Source organism: Vidua chalybeata, chromosome 1 (genome assembly GCF_026979565.1).
Source record: "Vidua chalybeata isolate OUT-0048 chromosome 1, bVidCha1 merged haplotype, whole genome shotgun sequence".
Lineage (NCBI taxonomy): Eukaryota > Metazoa > Chordata > Aves > Passeriformes > Viduidae > Vidua > Vidua chalybeata.
In genome coordinates this window covers 86,441,921-86,460,696 of record NC_071530.1, presented here as the reverse complement: position 1 = coordinate 86,460,696, position 18,776 = coordinate 86,441,921, and the positions used below count along the sequence as shown (strand labels likewise).

The 18,776-nt window shown below is 38.2% G+C and overlaps 1 protein-coding gene across 4 annotated transcripts in view; it reads right to left on the bottom strand.

Annotated features, from left to right (window-relative positions):
• FHOD3 (formin homology 2 domain containing 3) overlaps positions 1–18,776 on the bottom strand; it is a 374,768-nt gene that overhangs the window by 307,875 nt on the left and 48,117 nt on the right. For all 4 annotated transcript variants that reach the window (XM_053946675.1, XM_053946685.1, XM_053946696.1 and 1 more), the window contains exon 3: positions 12,604–12,668. In XM_053946675.1, the coding sequence (XP_053802650.1) occupies positions 12,604–12,668 (65 nt within the window). The remainder of the gene's footprint in view (positions 1–12,603; positions 12,669–18,776) is intronic.

The following is an 18,776-nucleotide window of genomic DNA, read 5'->3' as shown; positions in this document are numbered from 1 at the left end:
CATCTGTCAGCAGGAGGCACAGGCAGGCGGCAGCTGCCTCTGGAAACTGCCAGCTGCAGGGCATCAGGCTCAGAAGAGGAGAAGGCAATGCCAGAAAGTTACTCTTTGGCAGCAATAGGAGAGACAGCAAAAGAAAAGAAATCCCCTTTTTAAGCAGCTTGGCACATAACGTGGCAGGCTCTGCAACACGGGAAGCTCTTTGCTTCCTCTGAGAGCAGTCATGTCAGAAAGACCAGAGTAAAACTCTTTAACTTTCCTCTTCTCCTGGGAAGGCATGTACCTGCACATCTGATCCCTGGGAAACTGGCTGGTACAAGTTATCAAAGAGCATCATCTCATTTGAGTGCAAGACTGGTTTTTCATAAGGGTACAATGGACCAACTGTCACACCAAACCACCTTTTGGGGCAAGGGTTTGCCCAGAAAGTCTTGTGCACCAATGGTGATAATTTCTGTCCCAGTCTTAGCAAAGCTTTCACTACACGTGCAGAGCAGACTCTATCTCCGTTTGATTCCATATGATGGGCCTTAGAGCCAATGGAGGTAACTCACAGCCTGAATCCCTGAATCCTACCCTTACTTTCTTTCCAGTGAAACTTCGGAGGAGTTATTGCAGCATGGTATTCCAAATTTACATACACAAATTATGTATTAGATCCTGACAGGAGCTAGGGAAAAGAAATTAGTGCAACTATATTCAGAGCTTGGCAAGGAGCCAAACTTCAATAAAATGCTGTGATCATTTGAGACTGACTATCAGGACTCTGAAGACAGAAACCAGAAATGGGCAACGGACCATATGCATACCTCTCCACCAGGCAATTCGTCTCCCAAATCTGTTCCCTTTATGGTCAATGCAGCAAGAGCAATTCAGGGCAGGACCATAAGTGAGATGCTCCGATGTGCCCTCTGGGCAGAGGAGGCCCAGTGGCTGATGCAGCGGCCAAGCAGCATGCCTGGTGTCACTGGGAGGCTGACAACAAGAGAAACCCTGGCAGTGGTACAGCACTAAGCCTTCACCTAGAAACAGGTTTTTCTTACATAGTAAAAAGCAATTCAAGCAATATGAGAAAAAGTAACTATGCCTGATGACTTGAAGCAACCTGGCAGCTGAAAAAAAGGCTTGCAAGGGTCTTACTGCTTTTCTGCCTCAAAGAAATGAGAGAAGAACTAAATCCATACTGTTTCCTTGTTGTGTTTGGAGGTTTTTTTGCATTGGAGGGTTCTCTTGAGTGATCTTAGGTGATCTTTTTTTTGTGTGTGTTTTTGGAATTTTTTTGTAAGATAAGACAAAAGGTTCTCAGTCTTCACAAAGCAGATACAATTACAAAAATGCTTTTTCTGCATATCACCTGTGGTTTTCCTGTTTAGTTTTTTGTTTTATTTTTTCCTACTGAGAAATTTAGAAACAGGGAATTTCTGTGTTTGAATTGCTCCCACCTCCTGCCTTCCTGACAAGCATCCCCAGGGGCCAGCTGGAAACAGCACCCAGCACCCCAAGGTAACAGGCAGCTGGTCAAGCAGGTACTGCCAACTCACAGATGGGCCTTTATGTCCTGCTAGTTGGTACCAAATTTTATGCATTTTAGTGGCTTTAAAACAAAAAGATTCGATCTCACAGGTGTTGGGTTAGAAAAACTCTTCCTAAAGTCCTAGTAAAGACCTGCAAATGACTGAATGTCAGCCTGAAACATGCACTGTACAGAAGGGAAGACCACACACAAGAGCAGCAGTACACAATACAAAACAGGAAGACCATGGTGACAGCAGTGTGCAGACCACTGACCTCAGGGAGAAAATCCAGGAGACTCAGTCACTGCTACCAGAGTGCCCCAGAGTGTGCTGTCTAGGGTAGCTATAGGTGCTTGTTATTCACCACTTGTACTCACCTTGTGTCAAAAGCACAGCATGTGCTCACACCCAGGGCTTTAAGGAGCTGGTCAGAGTATCCTTGTAGTACCGTTTTCCCAGGTTACACCACCCCTGAGAATACTGCAGTAGTACCTGGCTATTCCAGCAAAGATATAGGGGCAGATTTTATTTGCACACCCACTCTTTCTGGTTCCAAAGTATTTTTAATGTACTGTGAATTTTAAGATATTAATAAAAAATAAAAAGTTGTAATATGCTGCTGTTGAAGAGAATAACATGGCAGAACTTTCTTGTGAGGGATTTGATAAAGGTTTTCTGGTTAGTTACTTATGGTGCTAGACCTTTCATGCAAACATACCCACGTTTTCTACAGCAAGTTTTTCCTAAGTGCAACACCAAGCATTTCAGCGTAACAGCATGGGGGGAGGAAATGGTAAGGAAGCCTCCTGATGTATTTCTGATGCAGTTACAAGAAACCACTCATGCGTGCTCTGAGCAGTGAGAAGCAGAAAGGCAGTCACAGGTGACTGCCATCCTGCCAGCATCATCACCACCCTTCCCTGCCCAAAACAGCTCATGCAGCCCCCGCACATGGCAGAATAAGCCCTAATGTTGAAAGGGCTGAGGAAAGCCCCATCCCCTGGGCACAGGTGAATCAGTCCCAGGCCTCCTACCGTGCCCAACCTGACGAGAACCTTTCCACACTCTCAGCTTTTTCTATTTCACACAAAGTCAAGGAAAATCAAATGTCTCCACAGGCATTTGATTCTGAATAGGATTTTAAGTATCCATTGAATCTGAATTTAGGACTATGGGAAAAAGTAAGGAAGACATCCAACATTTATATTTCACTCCCCAGTACAGAAATGAGTTAACTGGATATGCCAGTTTTTAGACATTCTGGCCATTAAAGCTGATGTGTAAACCTTGTGTATAGCCACAGGGAGAAACAAACCTGCAGAAACAGGGCCTTTTTTAAGCAAAGAGTTTACCAACATACTCCTCTTCATGTTTTAATAGAAAGACCAGAGCTAAATATTTAATGTCTGAAAGGTTAAAAGAAACCTGATACACAACATCATACATACCAGACTTATCTCAAACTGCTAAATATGAATTGACATAGCTTATGACATCCTACATCTTACAATAGCATGCTACTCAGCCACAGTAACTGCTGAGGTTCTAAATAAAGAGGTTGTAACTTTACCTCTTCATAGCCTAAATTTTTATGTGCCTTGTTGAGACAGAAGCAGGAAAAGAAAGCCTTAAAGAAGCTGTTATCATTATTAAAATACAGATGCTGCACATAAAAAACACAAGAAAACCAATCAACCAGCCAATCAAAACCCACACCAAAACCAAACAAACTCTCCCCTCCAAACTAAACACCCATACCCACAAAAAGGACAGCTCATACTTAAAAAACACTTGAAGACATGAAAAGTTGTGAAATAATGCTAATTTTCTGAATTACTTAATATTCCAAATTAAATATTGCCATCTCTCTCTTCCTCTTTTCTAGACAGACATACAATGATTTCCTCAATTTCATCAAACTCATACAAGTACAAAAACCATAATGAAAATGAGTGGCGCTTCTCCTACCATTCATGACCACATCTGACCATGGCATGTTCTGAGCCCAAGATAAGAGTTTCATCTAAATGCTTCCAGAGGTACTGTCACAATATTTTTCATGACAGTAAACACTTTATTCTTGAAACTGGGTCGATTTGGTGTATCTCACTTGACAGTCTTAGAGAAAACAACATATATTACATCAGGGTGCTCTGCCACTTATTTAAATAAAGCTCCTCAATCTTTGAAGTATTTATTTCATGAAAGAAATAAATTGGAAAGCACACAATTTACAAATTAAATCATCTTAATTTCTACAGAAATAAAAGCAGCTGCACATGAAAAAGATGAAAAGAATATAAATGAAAGAGGACTAGAATAGCTGAAGGCAAGGAAAGAACAGTACACACTACTTGAATGCCATAATGAAAAACAACAGAGATCAGCTATTTCTTGACTGCTGAATTATGAGATAGTGCATTTATCATTACATATCATTGTGGGAAGAAAAGTTATTAAACCACATGAAAAATCAGTTGCACAGCATTATGAACCCACATATATTTTATATCATCTTCCACAGTGAGATCTTCAAATGGTAACAAAATTTCACCTTCATTTCAGTTAGTATAAGGACTGAAAAAACATAGCCCTGGTCCAAACTATGATACTCATATACCTGAACTTGCAGCAAGTTCACAAAATGTTGGCAAATGGCATTTGCTTGAAGAATCATTGACCATGAATTTGCACATTTTCATTATGCCATTTTTAAAGATAATCAGTCTGACAATGTTCAAACATACATCTCCTAACCTTTCATTTCAATGACATGCATACCTTTTCTTTTTTACGCTAATAAGAAATAAACCATCATAAGGCATCAAAAGCTTATATGTAATGCTTAATTTTGAAGAGAAGTGAAGCTTACTTTCCATACTAGCATGTATGAGCTGTTTTATGAACTAATACCCCTTCTTCCCTTTTACTACACTACATATGCAGGTCATGCATCTTAGAACACCTCAGAGAAAATGGAACTACATTTAGCTTAATTCCACTTTAGCAAAATCAGCAACCCTCTGCCTTCCTTACAAACAAAGCTAGATCAGAAGTTGGGCTGAAAACAACATCACATGGAAATACCAATTTTCTATTCCAAACCCACAGCTTTTAAGTAACAGCTTCAAATTTTGCTTCCATAGTTTATGTCCTTAATTTTGTTTTACTGTACTGCAGGGTAAAGCTTAAAACATGAGAGTGTGCAGGACTGTTTCAAAAGAACTAATCTGAATCCAATTCACTTGTTTGGTTTATATTTTATGTATACAGCAGGTTTACATGGAGGCAGGAAACAAATAATTCTATTCTTTTCCAAGTGTAATGCTAATTTATTTAAAGATATTTCATATGAACTTTTTTCCCTCCAATTAAGGTCTTGAACATGCTGTACTTCAATCTACAGCAAAATGAGTTCAACAGTCTGAATACAGACCATAAGAGGAAGAACTGCTTTGTCTGTCAATACAAAATCTATAATGTATGTGGAAAGGGCAAATAGCCAAAAAGGGAAACTATATGAAAACTATCAATAGCTATTGATGTGCTATCAATAGCACTGACCTCATTAACATAGATATAACTGTTATTACCAGTTTTGTTTTTTTTCAAAAGAGTCCATTATAAGCAGCTATAAACTGTTTAAATTTTTGTACAGAATTTTTTTTAATCTTCAAGAAGATATGTTTAGATTGCAGTGGAAAAATCCACTTACAAAACTTCCATTACCAATAACATGATACTTTATAAGTACTTTTAGAAAAAAATCTAAAACAAGTCTAATTGGACTTCTGTTGGGCAGTGGGAAGCAAAGTATCATACTAATTTCCCTTCCTGGCTTTATGAGGATATGGTTTCCTTTATAGTACCACTGAAGATGATTGAGGAAGTTTTGTTGTTGTTTTTATTTTGTTTAGAAATAGGACTTGTTTTAAATCTCACTATCAGAGTCAAAAGTAGATTCCATCTCCCTTGAAGATTTTTACATATGACAAAAACAAAACCAAAAAAAAAAAAAAAAGAAAAAAGGAAAGTTGTCAGGAAAAAAGAGTCAGAAAGAGGATATCCAAATTCAAATACATTTCACTCAATTTCTGCAGCACTTCCCACTGTGAGTTGAGTCAGCTAAACTTTCACATTTTAAAACAATGCTTCCCAAGACAAGTAAAGCATCCCACAAGCATGCCCCACAGATGTCCCTTCAAATCTGGAACAAGGCCACCTAATGCAAGAATCTGCCACTTCAATATGAAAATGCCACTGCTAATGGAGCCATTACCTGCTCTAAAGCCTCTTGGTTCTTCTTGCTACAAAGTCTATTTAAGTATCATAATTTAAACCAAATACACAGGGAAAATCTTGGACATGTACCCTTGTCTCAGACAACTACTCAGATCCTACAGGACTGGCCCAGAGCTTTCTCAGTGAGATAACAGAAGGTAAATCACAGGTTTTGGCAAAGTACCATGACTCATGCCCACAAAAGAGGCTGACCAAACACATGCACAAGAAGTACAACAGAAATCTAACATTTCAATTTAAAAAGGTGTACATTTTTAAAGCAAAACCACAAGTTATTTATATGGATAGATTTTTCACAAAGTAATCTGATCTGGGAACCAGGGGATTTTACTTAGAGCATCTGTGTTCCACATTCTCAGGAAAGAAAATTTAAATAATCCTAAAAGCTGAAAAAGGTATTTTTATCACAGTCTTTGCAGCTATTTCACATTTCACTCAAAGAGAGCTGAACCAGATATCTCAAACACATCTGGATGCAGGCCCCAGTAAGTACTGTGTGCAATGCCTTAACTAGAACTCAAATTATTCTATTAAAAAAAGCCTAGCCCTTAAGAAACTCCCCCTGACTTCTGGCATTCCTTTTCAGGTTTTTTCAATTTGTGTGATGTCAGTTTACATCTAATAAGTATGTTGTTTATTATCTTCATTTAAGTCAGGACTTTTACCAAGTTACAGAAAGAGTCATAGGAAGCGTATCACGATTACAAATCCATAATGCATGCAAGATCCCTGTGTAGCACCATTAAATCCATTAATCACAGTCTTTTTGGTCCCAATTATGCTAAGAAGATATTCGATAAAGTAATTTCAACTCACCTCTCTCTCTCTCCTGTTACCATCAGTGCAAAGAAGGCAAAACCACAGCGCTTCCGACAAATTCTCAAGGCACCTCTTTTGTTCCCTTTAAATTAAATCCGAATTGGTTGCACGTTTTACTGAACTGCTAATGCTCTCCACATGTTCCCTCTCTCAGACTGAAAATGTTTTCTATTAGGAATGCCTAGCACTGAACATAAAACTATAAAATGTCCTTCAAACAACCCAAAGTTCCTCTCTTTCTTTGGAATGTATCACTACTTGCCCAAATGAACAGCTCATAGTCCTACAATTAAGCTTCCTTTAGGAAAGCTTTTTAGTAAGACTCTTTTTCTTAGTGCATTCAGAAACTCCCTTATCAAAAGAAAGCTATTTATTTTAAAATCCATTAAGTTCTTTTGAAAAAACAAAGCACCAAGGTTTTAAAGTGTGAGGTAGAGGAACTTCACGTTGTCCATGGCCATGAAAAACCTACTCCAGCACTCAGCAAATGCACAAATTCCAGAAAGATGAAACGAGGTAATGATATATGCAGGGAGAAGCATCTCATGTGAGACAGTACCAAGAACATGAGTTGTAGGCTCAAACTTAACTTTGCTCTCAGAGAATGAAATGCAACATGGTTTCACATTCCCTTAACCGTAACAGCACTGACTTTTCAACACTTCAATGCTCTTACGTGGAAAAACCACGTTTTTTCCCCCTTTCAGTCCATGTATCTCAACTTCTCTGCACAAAGGGCCAGGTAAAGTTACAGACTCAAGACAAGATTTTGTCTTTGTGAAAGCACAGTGGTTCCACTGGGGAAGAACTTGTCCCTCCACGTGCTTGAGGCCCAAGTCCTACCAGAAGGTTCAATAGATGCAGAAATAGTTGTAGTATCTAATCATATCTGCTCTAACACATGCAACAAGTCCACATAATGGAAAACAGAAGGGAAAACTGTACATAGAAAAAAGGACTAGGTGCATAGTTCAGCTATTAGAGGACAAATAAAAACAGCTGGCTTCTACTAGCCCCCTGGTTACAACCAGCTTACAGCTTCCCTCAGGTATCCCAGAACAATAAAGGCTCAAGAAAATATTTATGGCTGCATTTCATAAATGATATTAAGAGCAAGGGGATAGCAAAAAGATAATCCCAAGAGCTCTGCGGAAAGGCTGGGTTATTGGTGCTAACACTGCTGGTTAATACAGATGCCCTGATAGCAGGAGCTAGAAAGAGCCGCTGTGCAGCACAGCTGCACTGGTGTCCCAGAGTTGGGAATAATCCACTGTGGAGGTAACTCTGCATCTACGCACATGCAAGAGCCAATAGAACAGGATTATAAAATGGTTATAACAACTTATACCAAAGCTATATTATACATTTTGCAAGACTCTTGCAAGAATATGCTTGCACTCTGTTTAGGGCCCTAACTGGATCAAGTTATGAAATGCAATATACACAAATATCTATGCAAATTATTTTAAATCTATTGGCAGATAAAAGAAAACTTTGCACAAATATAGAAGAGTGATATAACCATACGAAAAATGTAATTTTACAGAGCAGAAGTATTTAAATAACCAACTAGTTGTCTTTGTTTGTTTATTTGGCTTGGGGTTTTGGGGGATTTTTTAATAATAAACTGACACAAAAAGGTAGTAAAATTTAAAATGCTCCTTGCAACATTTGCTGACCTTCCAAGCCACAGTACTCTAAGTAATCCCAGGTCAATACATTCACTCAGAATCACATCAGCTTTTGTTATTTGCATTCTTCTTGTATTACATTGTATTAACAACTGAAGCTTATACCAAACTTCTTTTGGCAGAATCATTTTAAGTCATGGATCCCTGTCCAGACATCAATGTCAGCATTGATTGCAACACTCGTGATTTAACATCACAGGAATAAGCAGTTTAGAAGAGGACATGGGGGCTCTCTTGGGCTAAATACAGCATCCAGATATATAAGAGCAAATGGTGCCTTTTCTCTCAGAGATCACACCAGATTTTGAGAAAAAAACTATGAAGCAATGCAAAAAACATTAAAAAAATTAAGCAGGAGCCACAAACAGAGCTGGCCAACCAAGGACCTAATGGTTAAACCGAGATCTTCTGCAGGAAAAGTGGAGCTGGTAAAGATCTTTAAAACTTCACTGTCATAATGTTGCTCTGACTACAACTTTCCATTTAGTTTCAGGGGCTAAAACTTTTGACATTGTTGGTGCTCACTCTCTATAGTTATATTTTCATTTACATTAGACTTTATCAAGGCTTCAGCTGAGCCCTGTAATTGTTAAATATATACAAACTAAAATAATGTTAAGACACAACTAAATACAAAGTCGTATGGCTGCCAAAAATACTAAAAATACTTTTCCCACAAGGGCAGTAACTCATTATAAATGGGATTTGAATAAAAGGTCAAATTTGAAAGCTTGTGGGAAAAAAACCCTACAGTTGACACTATCTGATTTAAGGAGCACTCAGAGTCCAGAAAGGCCAATCGTGTTCTGGGCTGCATCAAAAATGTGGCCAGAAGGGTGAGTGAGGGGATTCTGCCCATCTATTCTGCCCTTTTGAGACCCCAACTGGAGCACTGCATCCAGCTCTGGGGTCCCCAGCACAGGAAGGACATGGACCTGGTAGAACAGGTCTGAAGGGCACGAAGATGCTCCAGCCCTCTGGTCACCTCTCCTGTGAAGGCTGAGGGAACAAGGACTCTTCAGCCTGGAGAAGACAAGGCTTCAAGGAGACCTTATAGCAACCTTGCAGTAATCAAAGGGGTCTTTTAAAAAAGAAGAGCGACTTTTTATATGGGTGGCTAGTGATAGGACAAAAGGCAATGTTTTTTAACTGAGAGAAGGCAGATTTAAATTAGAAGTTAGGAAGAAATTCTTTACTGTGAGAGTGGTGAGACACTGGAATGGGATGCTCAGAGAAGCTGTAGATGCCCCATCGCTGGAAGTGTTGGAGGCCAGCTTGGATGGGGCCTTAGCAAGCTGTTCTAGTGGGTGGCATCACTGCCCACAGCAGGGAGTCAGAACTAGATGACATTTAAGGTTCTTTCCAACCCTCTCTATTCTATGATTCCTCCACTAAGATCTTTGGACATCAACAACTACAAAAATTACATCTATAATTTTCAATTAGTTTTGTTCTCTGAACAGAAATGGTTTCAGCAATGTTCTTTTGATATAAAGAAACATTATAAATATTGAAGTTTGTATTAAAACCACTTAAAAGTATTAGCTATTAATTAATCCTGATAATTTAATCAGGATAAAGCCAAAATGGGAGAATAGAGTAATATTTAAAAGAAAATTTATTCCTTTATGCTGAAAGTCCTTAGTATGTACATAAGAAAAGAACTCAAATTGAAAGTTTAAAAAAAAAGAGAAAGTATTAATGCATTAAATTAAGGTACTTAAAAGGAACTCTGATTTAACAGGGTAGAAAATACCACAATTTCTGCACTCAAGTTATTAAGTATTATTCCTTCCCTGCTCTGCTTGAAGCCAAAAACCTTACTGCACTTGACATGGGACTTGCAAAATCTTCCCAGGTCTCAAAAATATCAGTAGGAGTAGCTGTAGTCAATACATCCTCTGACACTGAAACCCAATGAATTCTCCAGAGATTTGAAGTCACTTACGATGGAAAACTTTATCTGGACATCTGAACATAAACACTTCTGTTGTTTCCCACAATTTAGAAGTACAATGAGTTAGGTAGAAGGAAAAACATATTGATCCAACTTCAAAATGGGAGAGTTTATGGCAGGAGAGCTATTTCTTTACACCTATCAGCTCTTAAGAACAAAGTAAAACTGAATACAAAGATGACAGGAGGCTCTGCAGAAAGGTCACTACATAACAAACCACGCCTTCTGAGAAAGCAGCCCTAGCTGGTCAGTTGGGCAGTTTGCATTACTAATCACAATGCTTTCCATGGAGACTGTGAAGACTGAAAGAAAACTCACAAAGCATGACGGTTTTACTCCCTGTAACACCATCTCAGAATCCTCTAGCTCCTGGCCTCTACTCCAAATATGTAATATATCTTTTAACATCTAAACCTAATGCTTGCATTTCCAAAGAGATGTTAACAGGCAGCTGATGTGCACACACACACACATTAGTACCCACTGTGCCAGTGAAATAACCCTCTTATTCTGTACCAGGCACAACTCTGCAAACAGTGCCAGTAGTAAGAAACACAGAATGTTCCCTGACTCTCTCAAACTATCCCATACCAAAAAATAAGACAAACTCGATATGCAAAAATGAAAAAGAAAATAAGAGAAAAGAAGCTACATTACATCAAGCTAGGGGCTGAAACAAAAACTTACCCCAAAAATCTAAACTTCAGCAGGGGGGATGGAAATTAGAACCAGAACTTGCATTTGGCTTTTCTGACTGTAATGAATCAAGCCAAAAGCCCATATCCAAACACACCTCTTCTCTAAGAGTTTGAAATCTGGACTCAAGTTTTGCAGTCTGGCTTTCTCCGTACATCACTGCCACCAGGGAGCAACAGCACCTGACAAGAGACTACACTCTCATACAGGAACAATTAAGATACATGCACAGTAATATGGCTAATTGCCCACAGTAAGCTTGAATGAAAACAGATAACAACAATGCAACCACACGTTGAAGCTCAGAACCTTATGTGCTCCAATTCCTCGATGGCTGCACTCTGGAGAAAAAAAAAATTACATGAAAATTCTTTTTATAAAACCTCAATCCGGGAAACTTATCAAATCTTGTCTTGCTGTACTGGTCTGTTTTGCCAAATATACTTCCAGACCTAACAAGAACAATCTTCTCCAAGCTGTTCTTAATTTCACTCACATTTATAAAATCAGTTTAGACTTTGCATCATTTCTGTTCCTTTTCTAACACTTAACACGTATGCTTGCTCTACTGTTCTTCCTCAAGTCAATGGTAGTAGAGGAGAAACTGTTCCTGCACAAGGCAGCCTAGAGATTGTTCTCAATGAGAGGTATTTGTGGAATTCTGTAGGTTGCTTATACTCAGTTCAAATTCTTAGAAATGCCATCTCATAACATATCCTGGGGGCAGGGGAAAATGTTTAGCTGTATTTAAAGCCTGAATCCTCCAAAAGACACTGCAGAAATGGCACAAAACTTTGACTTCCTCCTCTTCCTTTTAAGGAAGATATCTATATTTCAAGGCTTCAGCTATGATATCTTGAAGGAAGACCAACAAATTAAACATATTACACTGTTGAATCTACTATGGAGAAGCTTAAAACAAATATGGCATAGACATACAGGATTTTTAATTTTTTTGTTTTAAACCAGCCTCCCATAGAATCTGTCATACTGTCACGGGGACATGAGCATTAGCTTTGCCACTGACACTCAAACATTCTGCTCTGTAGAATGCTGGAGAACATATTAACGCCATCCGAGACCATCAGCCTCCTTTCATGGAACCTTAAAGCTCTTTTGACACGCACGTTTTGACTTTCATTAGACTTTTCCTTGTGACAACATTGTTTTAACCAGGGTTTTTAAGACACTGACACTGTGATAATGACAAATACATGGCCAAGATCTGCAAGATGTGAAGTAATAAACTTAATATGCTATTAAAATATAGCAGTTAGCTGTCAGCCAACAATTCTTCAGATCCCATTTGCAATCCAGAACACAGTCTTTTTCAGGTGCACACAAAGGCTGTGACAAGATAGATAATTGAGGTTCTTCAAAGAACCACCCAACCATCTGACATCACTGTCAAATGCTATAGTTCCCTGTGATATTTAACATGCTTTAAGGGTAGTGTAGTTAATACAACCTAATTTCAGCATGCAACAAACAAAAAAATAAAATCAATTTATTGGCCATTACTGTCAATTTGGAACACAGCCAAGTCTGATTCATACTCCCCAGATTTGCTTCTTGGAAATCGATTCTGCTTATTTGTTCTCTTTCAGACATGTGGAACTTAACTTACCAATGCAGGCATGGACTCTCACAGAGAGCTGGGTCCTCAGAATTATGCTGTGCTTCTTGCCCCTCCTAAAAAGAGAAGAAAAGTATGTAAAGGTATAGCGAGGAAGAAGAGGAACTGGAAATAAACAAGTGAAGTTGAGCCTGCAAAAAAAAAAGGGTGGGAGGAACGGGAAGACACTAGAAATTTTGTCTTTGTTTCTCATAATCCACTTCTATTTTAAATTGCAATAAATTAATTTTCTTCATCAAGACTGTTTTGACTATGATAGCAATGGTTGAGTGATCTCTCCATATTTATCTCAAACAAGTTATTTTACCCTATTTCCCCTCCCTTTTGCTGAGGACAGGGATCTGGATGCTTGCCAAGGACAGCCCACCACAATGAAAACTATTAGAGAAGTATGAAGTAATGACTGCACATTTTCGTTTTCACAGGAATACTTTAATGCTAGGTATAATTAAGCATTAAAAGAAAATCCAAGGTTAAATAAGACATTGTTGACACTTTCACAGATCTGCCTGCTTATGTAGCCTAATGGGTTTTTAAAGCACAAAAGTAGGTATGTTTTTCATGCAAAGAGGCAAAACTGAGGTCCTTTTCCACTCTGACTCTCAGCTCCATATCAGGCTTAAATAAAATGACTATTTTAATTAGCTGCTAAAAGCCTCGTTTGGTTTTAAGTCAAATTACCTTTAGTTGCATTTCTTCAACCAGGACAAGAGCACAGTTCTTGATTTCTAGTGCTACAACTGCAAACTGGCATGAGGGCACTGACAACACCTTGTCTCTGCACCCAAACCTGCTCACCTGATGGAAGGTGGGAGGGTAAGAAAAGCCAAATGGCTTTTATGGTTGTACAGCAGCATATTCTCCCTCCTTTTTCTGAAACTAAAAAGGCAGTTCCTGGACAAGTGGCTCTAGGTGGCCCAGATGACCTCCACAGGTCCCTTCCTACTCAGCCATTCTGTGATTCAGTGAATTTATTGTAGGAAAACACTCATGAGGGCACACTGTTTTTAGAACACAATCAGATGCAGCTTAGTTTGTGTCATGTGAACCATAGACTCACTTCTACTACAAGTTAGAGCACAAGCCAGCACAACCTTTCTCAGTTACCCTTTACACAGACACCCAGCAGAATCTTATACTGGCTGTAATTTTAAACATTTTTCTAGTAACAACAGAAGTTCTTCCCCACCATATTGTTTCCCTACCCACAGTTATTTTGCAGAACAAAAATATTTTTTTCATTATTTTCATGAAAAAACAAAGCAAAACATTTTATATTACTTCCCTGAAAGATCTACAGGGGACAGGTATTTTCAGTAAAATATTACTCCTAGGAAAATATAAGGGAAAATAAAGAAAAGTAAGGACCTGAAAAACAGCGGTTAATGTTGACCTGTATACCTGCTAATAGAGGACTTAGTTCCAGTTTCAGTAATCTGTTTCTCTATAGATTAAAAAAAAAAAGTTAAAGAGAGGGTTTAAAAAAAAAAAAAAGCAAAACCAAAAAACTTTAATCAAAATTACTCTTGAAAGGAGCCTCTTGGACATCATTAGTGGGCAAAGTGTCACCCTTCTCTTAATAACTTGAAGTGCCAAGCAGCAAATGCTACTGCCCCCATAAAAGCAGGCTGTAGTTTGGACTGAAATTCCCTAGAGCAGTTCCAGGTTTAGGACTGACTCTGCCCACCTAAACTCCTCCTGTTATTCTGGTAGGACACAGTCTTTGCCTGCATTCATATTCTGAAGATTTTTAATGGCTGCCCCTCCCCACAGGAGTGCCAGGACTCCTCTGGAATACTGAATTTGCCAAGTTAGTGAAGAATTTTTGACCACACCTCTTGCCCTTTGCAACATCTGATTCTGTACAGAAACTGCTTCTCTTGATCTCCCTTCCTTGATGGACTTGTTGATACACCTGACATCCACAAATCCTCCAAGATAAAATCAGAAAATGGAAGAATTGAGTAAAGATTGTTTATTGCAGAATTATAAAAGGATAGCCCAGAATTAGCAAAGAAAAAGGAAGTCTATATAATCAAACATATTATTCTTCCTGTCCTGAAAAACTGATCAACTAAAAGAAACTGCTAATTTAGCAAATAATGGACATTACTATCAAGGCACTCTCTAGTGTTTTAGCTGTCTGTAGGGTACAATGACTTCACCAGTGCTCTGCTGTAATCTACAAGTCTGTGGTGCTTTGCTGAAAGAACAGACAGCAGGTAGTGCCCAGCCATCAGGAAGTGAATAAACACAAGGACCTGAGAAATCAGCACCATTTTAAGGCCTGTGAAGATTCAGGCCCATTACAATTTAATACAGTTTTTCCTTCTTTTATAAAAATCCAATGCACAGTGTTTCTCAATACAAACAAAGTCTTTTTTTTCACAGCTCTCCAAGCTTCAACAGTAGTGCTATTTCCTCCTCTACCTCTCCTCCTTACAAAGACCCCTGGAAACTTAAAGCAAAATGTAGAGCAAGCTCTCTTCCACAGGCTCTGTTCTACACTATCATTGCAACTGTAATATCTCCCAGGACAGAATGTTCTCACACACACAAGCATTAATTTTTATCTCCCACTGGCTGCATTGGCCATTTTCCAGCCTACCAAAATCAGTATGATTCAAGCCCCAGAAATTGCGAAGATGAAAACTCACTTATGATGCTGCATTTCCCTCACTTCCCCATAGGCCACACCATGATGATCACTACAGAGGCATTTCATGGGGTTTAGGCATACTAGGTTTACCACACAGCAGCCAATTATAATAAGACCAGTCATATGTAAAATATTAGAAATGACACCATTTCCTGATTAATACTTTTGGCTATCATGCAATATGAATAACAGTTTTGCAAAATGAAGATCAACTCTGAAAATTACTGCATCCATGATTCTACACACACCAGTTTCCTGGAAAGCATATTACAATAATAAATTAAAGAAAAAAAGGGTAACTTGAAATCCACCCGTGATTTCACAGACTCGTGAACTACTGGCCAAATAGTATTAAAAAGCATGCCTGTAGGCAAGCTTGTCATGATATCAGGACAGGGAAGGGGGATACCAGGCAGGGCATTTGCATTAAAAACAAAGTAGGTTCAAAAGTACACAGAGGAAAATGCTATTTCCAACAAATAAGATTTATTAAAAACAAAACCTAGACATGTAACAAAGTTTGTAATATACTCTTAACTGAGTCTTATATTTTTATTGATATTACTTTTTAAAAAAAATATGTTTCAGTGAGTGAAGCTGGCTACAATTTATTTAAGAAAAATCCAAGAAGTATTTAACAGTTAATGTAATAGCTGAAATTTAGTGGTAGAAGAGTAGGTAAATTTCACATAATGTGCTGACATAGCATTGTGTTGATCTGTGTTGAGATAAGAATCGTTATTGCTATAAGATTAACTTCTAGTCTTTGGAGTTACCAAGACACAAAACTTTTTCTATATTCAATTTCTCTAATAAATTAAAGAAAATAAGCATATGTCAACAGCTCACTGAATGCTTGTCTTATGGAATATAAATGCTTTATTTTGTCATTGTTTATGTTCCGCATTACAAATAGTTTCACTCAATTATACATTTTCAAGTCTTGATTTAAATGACATTTTGAAAATAGCACCTCAATTGACCGTCTTAAACAGTTATTTGTTTTGAAGCAAAGCCTTTGTCTGAGCTAAGCAATCCCTTGACCAGAAGGAAAATACCAAGAATGTTCTTGGGGGTATAGAGGGGAAAAAGCATTAACAAACAAAATAATAATCATTTAATGCCAAAACCACACATTAAAAGAAACCAACACAGTCTGCTCTTAATGTTTCAAGGAAACTTTGAAAGGAAATTTTAAAAGAGTCTGTTTTATTAAGACATGACATCTTTCTTCTCAGACCTATACTAAAGACCTGCTGGTATCAAAAATGGGACTTTTATGTAAATATCTAATTAAGATTCATTAATGTTATTAGTAAGACAGACCACAATCGTTTCCTTGACAAAGGTCATCTTTGTAAAATAGGAGAATACATCAATTAACATACAATTTCTATTTCAATGTTTTCTTTCTTTCAAAAAGCAACTATTCCGACTTCCTAATATTCTTCTGAAGGGCCAAATATTTCAATTCAATAAATTTAGCCTCGTACAATCCCCTGATTCTGAAAACACATTATTTTATCACTTAAAACTGAAGTAGAAAATCACCTTTCTAACTTTCTTAGTGATTGCTTAATAACTCAATAAGCAATTAATAAAGAAAATTCATTAGATTAAAGTGTTAATTCTACAAAAGGCCATGCTGTGTCCTTCTGGGCTCCTCCTGTTCTGCTTTCTACACAATACTTGACAACCATGGAAAAAGCTACAGTTTTATAGCACAGCAGCAGACGAATTGCAATGGTTTTAATAACACTCTATAGCTGCACAGACAAGTAAATTTACTATTCTTCATTGTATTTGCTCAAAAAATAAAATCTGTCACAGACATCTGAATCATGAAGAGGCCATCATAAGCAGAAGCTGAGTCCAATGCTGTTAGAAGCCATGATTTTAGCTCACCAACAACTGGATTTTGGTGAGCTGAAATTTTAATTTGGATCTTTTCAGTTACTGTAGATAAGACAGTGTCTAAGCTCTGCTCTTAACCAGGGTCTGTACACTTAAAAAAACGTTGCCCATGAAGGCAAACTTGGATTTCAATCTTTCATGCAGTGCTACACACATTCATAATGGCAACACAGTAACTAAGAGTGATGCATCTTGTTAGGGTGACTCTGGTTTTTTGGGATTTTTTAAAAATAAATAAATAGATTATAATAGGCAACCATATCCTATCGTCAGAGCAGTTTTCAATTACCATATTCCCATGACTCTCATTGTACTCTGTTCCAAGCAGGGATCTCACCCATCAAGATTAGTGTTGTCAGTCAGTTGTAGACAGAGATAATTCTTGAGGATAACTCAGAGAGAAAAATCATTTGCTGAGCTAGAAAATTATGCAAAACCTTTGAAAACTACAAAGTAGTTTGTTTGTGCACATAAAAGTTTGGATATTTAAACTAATGAGTATCCTTTCCCTCAGATCCCAGCCAAGATGCTGGAAAGATAGCCTAGATGTGGTGGAAGATGAATACTAAAAGTTTCAATTCAAACAGGCAGTATCAGCAAAGGGATTGTAAGAATGGGGGTCCAGAGGATGGACCTTACCTTTCCCCCTGCACTGGGCTAACAGCACAGCTGATGCTCTTCCTCATCCTACTTTAGAGGAGTACTGTAAAGAGCAAGCGGTTCCCAGCTGCAGCCTGCTTTTAACTTGTGGAACTACACAAAACCTACAGGTTTGCCCTCCTAAGTTTCAACAATTCAAGGAAAAGAATGGAAAATAAAATCATATACCGGCAAACAGTATAGGTACCCTGTATTTTCATTATTTAATTGTTATAAGATGGGAAGGTTTTCTGCTCCCCCAGCCTCCAGCTCCCCCTGTACTTAGTTTTTCACACTGCTATGAAGTGCAGTATCAATAAATTACTCACAGCAAGGCCAGTTCTGAACCAGATGGAATCAGATGAGCCAGGGATACGTTCACCTGACACCAAGCCTCTATTGAAATAACCAGATGATTTTTTCATTATCCTTCAGAACCACTACCAAAGCAAATACAACGGGTTACTGAACCCAGCTAAACTAATACCATGAGCTGTTGCCTATTTATCCCAAAGAGGGCAGAGGTTGGATGGAAAACTAACTTCAACCTGGTAACACTGAAACTATTTCCAGACTTGGACAGCATTTAACATCAGCCTAACCTGACAATTTACCCCATAACAATTCTGCAGCTAATTCTGCCTGATGTAACAATCTAACCATTAAGAAAACCTATCTACCACAGATGCTGCTTTCAAAATACACATGCACAACACATGCTTCACGTTTTGTTACAGCTTCTCATAGCACTCAGGTTTCTTCGTGGGCCATTAACCATCTCCAATAACCACATCTATATTTTCCAACAGAAGTAGCTTAATGAGAACAGCATTCAGCAAGTCCTGAGCTCAACAAAGAATCACTGACTCCCACAAAAGAAACCTACACTACAGTATGCCACCAGAAGCAAACACATAGCAACAGACTTGCTCTAGAGTGCATTACTTTTGCA